Raw genomic sequence first — 6,948 nt, forward strand, 5'->3', positions numbered from 1 at the left:
TAAGGATGCAACTAACTAACGAACTGTATCACAAACTTGCAAATTACTTCTCAGAATCATCACAACAGTTCTTCAATTAGATGAATTAAATACTTAGCAACATCACATTACATCATTAAAGCTATTCCTTCACCATTTTTGCTTAATTATTCATTATCCTTGTTTATAAAAGTTAGTTCATTCAACTCAAATTTCTCAGAATTCATTATTAAATAATATTACAAAAGTTAGCTACTTTTTCCATCAAGCATGAATCTCGCATGGATGAAAAAAAAATTAATGACACAGATTTTTCATCTCATTTACAATTTTGCCTTTATGCCAACATCATCAACACGAAGGCTATTCCCATAACCAAAAAAAATACTATGCCTTACGAGACAAATGGAACGGAATTCATGTTAATTATAATTTATGTCCCCCTTTGTTCACACAAAATTCAATTAAGCGAAGCTTGGAGTAGAAAAATGTGTAAGAAAGGTCAGGATATTTTTCATTGCTGCCTAGCTTAAAGCAAATGAGTAAATTTTTTGCGTCTCATTCCACGATTCCGTCGCTTTATCACATCGTAATGAAGGACAGAAATCAAATTACAAGGATATTTTTTTTCACAGGAAATAATTACATTCATTGAGTTAATTCTTTGGTGCTAAGTTTGTCTTATTCTCTCTTGTGATTCATTAATTGTAATGGGAAAGGTGGAAGATGATGTGAATAATCATTAAAATGACCTAAAAAAATGTATTTGTTGATGTCAAACATGGAAAACTTAATTGAAAGGGATGTTTTGAGATAATTATCATGTTATTTGAGGTCATTGAATTGTGGATTCTGTTAAGAAGGATATTAAGGTTGTTATTGTTAACAAATTCATGGAACTCTTCATTTTGGAAGTCATAATTAGTCGTATTATCCTAAAGTTGTGTTTAAGAACCTTGTATGCATACTCTAAAACTTACTCAGCCTCTCATCCTTCTCCGTACTCAAACTTTAGATTCGATTACCGTTCAACCTTTACAATATTACTTCTTATAACTAAGTCTCATCTCCTTACTCAATACAGCCTTCCAAAATTCACCAAGATCCTATATTATTTGCATCCAAACAGTAAATAATGAATTTATTCAAATTTTACAAAATTTCACAGTGAAAAATTGGATACAAAAGGGATATTCAAACTCAACCCAGTGTAAATCTGATATTAGAATTCAGTGAATTCTTTAGCAACGTATCAATTTTCACTCAATCATGATAATTTTTAACAACAGAAAAGGAGAATATACTGAAATATTAAAAATGGATAAATTCGAATGGCAAATCTGTTCGTTTATTACAATAAAATTTACATAATATTTTTGAAGCTCGTGCTACAAAGCATCCCTTTTCCTCTCCATTGAGTGAATTCTTCGTGAAATGGAAATCAGGAAAAGAAAAATTTGAATACAGCCCAACAATTGAAATTAGAGATTTTTATTGGTGAATTATTAAGGATTGAAATTGGAAATGATAATCTGAGATTTACCTGGGTTTAAAATGTTGGGGTTGAATGTATTATTAGGTGAATTTACATATTGGAAGACTTGTTCCTTTGGATACTAAAAGAACAACAATGATCAAATGAACATTTTGTATTTTCAACAATGACAAAGTTTAGTTATTGTCAATTTTGTTGATATTCTGTAAGTAATTGAAATTAATTCATATTCTCGGTAGTCTAGTGGTGAGTATTTCACTTGATTAAATTACTTACTTCCTTAGAAGTTCCTAAAATATTGAAAAACTCGAAGAGTTGTTGAATTATAAATTGTAAACAATACTTTGCTGAATAACGCTGAACTATGCTGAAAAGCAGATAATTTGAATTTAAGTTTTCCGTTAGAAATGTCAAACAATTCTCTAAATAGATTTAACAAGTTTTCCAACAATTTCATCCAATCAAAAGCTTTCATTCTTGCATTTCCTTTTCAATCCGTAACAAAACCCCAAAAAAAGACCGTAATGAATTAAAAAAGTCCAAAAATTTAATCAACAAATCCGCTCAAATCTTCTTTTTATGTAATTCCTAACAATTCCCCTAAGCAAAAAAATATATAAAAGAATCCCAATAAAATTCTATTGACAAGCTTTGTTCTAAACGTGATGAAAAAATATTATTTCATCAGAAAAGCACCAAAGAAAAAAGTTTTTTATAAAAAAAATCCTCTGATTGAGACACACAGAGAACATATAAAAGGGATTGATAAAAACATTCGATTCTATAATAAAATTACAAAAGAATGAGAAGCAAAGAGAAAGTTTTTTTTTGTGGTGTGAATGAATGAAGAATTCACATCGATTGATTGGATATAGAAACCCTCAGTAACGGGAGAGAAAGAAGAAAACTTTTCATTTTGTATTCAAAAGCTTCTTCTTTTTAAATTACCTAGTTGAATATTTGAATTTCTAATTGCATTTTTAAAATTTAGAAAATGTTTAAATTCAATTCTTTTAAAAATGATCAAAATTCAGTTTTTATGTCATCCAAATATTATAAATTTCTAAATCCGTTCAAATATGAATTTGTAAATTAAAATGAAATTCAAACTTTCAAATCAATTTGATCTCAAAATTTGAAAATCTTTCAAATTATCTTGATTTCAAATTTTGATGTTTTAACCTTATTTTTATTTGAAAACTGACATAAAATTGACTTAATAGCTCTAGTTTCCCATTTCAAAACTTAAATTCAAACCACATTCCTGAATTATTCTAAATTCAATTTGAACTAATTTTTCCCTATTCTTTTTTAAAATGCTCACAAAAACTAACAAGAAATGTTTTTCTTTCATTTAATATCACGATTAAAGTCGCTTAAGAGTTTCCATCCACTTCTCCATTCTACAAAATGAAATTTGTACTCGAAATTCAAATCTAATTTATTTCCTAGAGATGAAAAAAGTTTTCTATTTCCATTCAAGTTTCAAGAATACTTTCACAAGTCCCACTTTTTAATGTGCTAAATTCTCAATCCTTCTTTTATTACTTTTAAAAGATAAGAAAAAATGTAAGTTTTACATGCTCATGAAGAATCTTGATATTTATTGAATATAAGAAGCTTATCACGAATCTTACTATGAGCAACTGGGTAAGTTTTTAGAATTTTCTCTTCAAAAAGTTTCCATTCGCGATAATAATCCTTTTCAATGATATTTATAGACTTTACAAACTGTTAATTTTGTCATTCTATTATCATGTTAAGTTTTGTTAAAGACTTGAGACTAAGTTTGGTATAGATAATCTAGATAAACATTCTATTGTTTATTCTTCATTTTAATTCAGTCTCAGAGCTTTAAGTTGACTTGGAGTTTGAATGGAAATAATAAAAAAAATTGAATCAAATTTGAAACTGGTGTTCAATTGTATATAGTTGAAAGCCCCTTTTTCAAACAAAAATTTAGTTTGCTTTTAAACTTCAAAGAATAAACATCATTGTGAATAAATTATATCCGTATGGAATTCACAATTATATTTACATCTAACCACATAATCCCCGAACTAACAATGATCTAGCCTGATCCAACTGTTTAAAATGTTAGGAAATTGAGTACAAAATAAAAAAAATTTCAAAATTTAATTCATTTTGTCATAATTTCTACTCAATTGAACTCACTATAATTCTATTTAATTTAAATAAAATTGAATTTCCTTCTTCCTATTTTCTATTTCCGTTTTTCAATATCATTTACGTTCTCAATATCACAGATTATAGATTTCTCATTTTTTTCTCGCAATGTGATTTTTTTCCCTCATATAAATCCAATTATGCATATTTAACCCAGAATAATAGATTGAAACCTCTTTCAATAATGATGAAACACCATTCAGAACTACAATATTACATTTATAAGGCTTCAAACTTCTTTTCTTGTCAATATACATTTTCTATTTCAATATACTGCAGTATTTGATTTCCATAGCAAGATTTTTTCAATTATTTTTTTCCTTTTTTTATCCTTTTCAATCTAGCATCTTGTGCCATTCAATGGAAATACTGTGCAATGAAATAAAATTTAATGACACAAAGATGTGTACTTGAATATACAGTGTTAGATATGTGCTTTATTTTCTCAACTCCTAAACACTGGTTATGGTGAGGCTTTATTTACATTTGCTGAGGAATTAAGACGCATTTTTCGAAAAATTTAGAAAATTTCGACTTTTAACGGTTTTCAAAAATTTGAATACTATCGAATTTAATGATTAAGTATTTTAACAGTTTTCAAAATTTTGAATATTGAAATCTTCAAAAATTTGAATTTGAATAAAAATTTAACGGAATATCATCAAATCGATCCAAACTGAATATCCAATTTTCCCAATATCCATTGATATGTACAACAACAAAGTTTAAGTAAAGCTTGTTATGATGCATACGGAATATTTCAATATCATTACGAGGATTCCATTAACAGTTCATTGAATGCTGAAAATTACATTTATTTCCATGACAATTGTATCAACAACAATATGTATTTAATGACTAATGGTAGAAATTACATCTAGATAATGGAAACGTGTTGAAAATTCTCTATGATGTTAAAACAAAAGATGTAAAATCTTATGAAATTTAATGCTTTTCAATTAAGTTTTGATGATATTTTATAAGATTATGATCTCAATAACGAAATTGTCATAAAGTTTGTAAGACGTTTTATTGTTGTTGATGCTTTTATTGCTTACTTTTCATTGCAAAACAAGCTTTTAAATCAAAAAGAAGAATCATTGAAAATAACGGATTTTTGCGGGAAAATTCAAATTCTTGAACATTTGAAGGGTTCTAGCAAAATGTAAGGTTCCAATGTTTACAAAGTGTTTCAGTCAAAAAAAAAAATTTTTTAGTGAAAATATAAAAATTAATTAATTTTCCGTATTATTAAGAAATATAATGCTTCAATGAATGAAAGCATAAATTTATTAGTGCCATTCAGGGAATTTTCATTATCTATTTATAACTGTCGTAATAAAATAGAAGAAGCACTGGAGCTGTTTATATATTCGACAATTTTTTTCATCGTATTTAACATAATTTTATTCTATTTAATACACAATTATCGCAATGGGAAGAGTAAATTTCGATTCTTTCGATCAACAAAACTTCCAGAGAATGTGTCAAGAGTATTGTTAGTTACAGCACATCCAGATGACGAATGTATGTTTTTTGGACCAACATTAATAGCTTTAAAGAAGAAGAATTGCAGAATTTTCGTTCTATGTATGTCAAGAGGTGAGTCTAATTCAATTAAATATCACGCAAGATTCACTAATTAATCAATTACAGGCGATTATGAGAAACAAGGTCACGTACGAAAAGATGAACTTTGGAATGCTTGCAAATGTTTGGAAATTAAGGCACAAGATATAACTTTAATTCACTGTACACAGCTATTAGATGATCCAAATGCAGAATGGAAGGTCGAACTTATTTCTACGCTTATTTTAAACCAAGTTGAGGCACTAGATATAGACTTACTAATTACTTTCGATAAAGACGGCATAAGTCAACATAAAAATCATCAAGCGCTGTATTATGCAACAGCATCGCTATGTCTCTCTGGACTAATACCGTCAACATGTAAAATTCTTATTCTAGAGACTGTCAATATTGTTCGCAAATACTTATCGCTTTTTGATGTTCTTCTTAGTCTTCTATTGTCAACAAATTGGTAAGTTACTTCTTCTATTTACACAATATCGAGGAAGAAACGATGATTTTTCCATTAGTTTGAACAGTTTTTCATTTCATTTGTCAAACAACGTTTCAAGGAAAATCTCTCGTTTTGCTTCTTTTCTTATTACACAAGGTTGCTTTGAGCTTTTTTGCTTTATTTAATTAAATTTTTTAACTTATTTGCGAGAGAATTTAAAAGTTTGAATTAAATTTGAGTTAAAACTGTAAATGAGGCTTGTTTATTGGGCGGGAGATTTTCTAACCTTCAAATTCGGCGGGAAAATTATACAAAGGTCACTTTGATAGTGCACAAGTCTTTGGTAGATGTTGAAGTAGTCTTGGATTAAGTGAAAAAACTGAATAGAACTTAAAATGCGCTCCAAAATAGCATGACAAAAACTAATTAACTTAATCTCAATGATTTTTAAAATCACAAGTCACGTGAACATGTTCATTGATTTCAATTTAATTTATTCCCTTCTCTCTCCCATTTTTGTGTCTCTAACAACAGGTGTATCGTGAAGTGGCATGAGCGCAATATTATTCAAACAGCAATGCAGCTACATCTCTCCCAAATGGCTTGGTTTAGACGACTTTATATAATTTTCTCACGCTATATGATTATCAATTCATTGACGGAATTGAACGTAGAATCAATTGAATTTGATATTCTTGAGAGTTAAAAAGAATTTTTATTGATTTTATTACGTTAATTAGTCCAATTTATTTATATTTTTTTGATTTTTATTTCTATCTATAACTATATGACAATGTACATTGTTACTTTAAATGACAACAAAGAAGAAAAGAATAAATGAACGCAATTTTTTTTCCCACAATGAAAAGAGATAAAAATCGCTTCCGTCAATAATCACGAGCTATCATCACAGTATTCATGCGGAATTGTTCGCTTTCAAGGATAAATGTTCGTATACACATCAATATATATAGGTTGACAATTGATGATAAATCTAACTGCGATGTCACAGATGAAAATTTCATTTTCACAGATCATTTCTGAATGTGTGTTTGTTTAGAGATGGTATGGGGATGTGGAATAAGAATAGGAAGGTGGAAAATTGCCAAAAACAGAGGTTTGTATGGAAGCTTTCGGGTAATTTTCACAATATATTTGAAATTTTGACCGAGCAACTTAGAACGGACTTATATATGCATAATATAGATTTAAGAATTATTGTTAAGTTTAACGTCGTTGCAGTAATGGCAACTCATTGTCAGTT

At 28.3% G+C, this 6,948-nt stretch overlaps 1 protein-coding gene across 1 annotated transcript; it reads left to right on the forward strand.

Moving 5' to 3' along the window:
* Positions 1-4,850: 4,850 nt before the first annotated feature.
* On the forward strand, positions 4,851-6,536 carry PIG-L (phosphatidylinositol glycan anchor biosynthesis class L). The gene is made up of 3 exons (XM_070650379.1): positions 4,851-5,263; positions 5,318-5,702; positions 6,219-6,536. Exons 1-3 carry the CDS (start codon positions 4,933-4,935, stop codon positions 6,388-6,390), a joined length of 888 nt encoding a protein of 295 aa, XP_070506480.1. The 5' UTR covers positions 4,851-4,932; the 3' UTR covers positions 6,391-6,536.
* The last annotated feature ends 412 nt before the right edge of the window (positions 6,537-6,948 follow it).

The sequence above is a fragment of the Chironomus tepperi genome, unplaced genomic scaffold, assembly GCF_022539635.2.
Source record: "Chironomus tepperi strain 1889 unplaced genomic scaffold, CSIRO-AGI_Ctep_v1 contig_445, whole genome shotgun sequence".
In the NCBI taxonomy this organism is placed as follows: Eukaryota; Metazoa; Arthropoda; class Insecta; order Diptera; family Chironomidae; genus Chironomus; species Chironomus tepperi.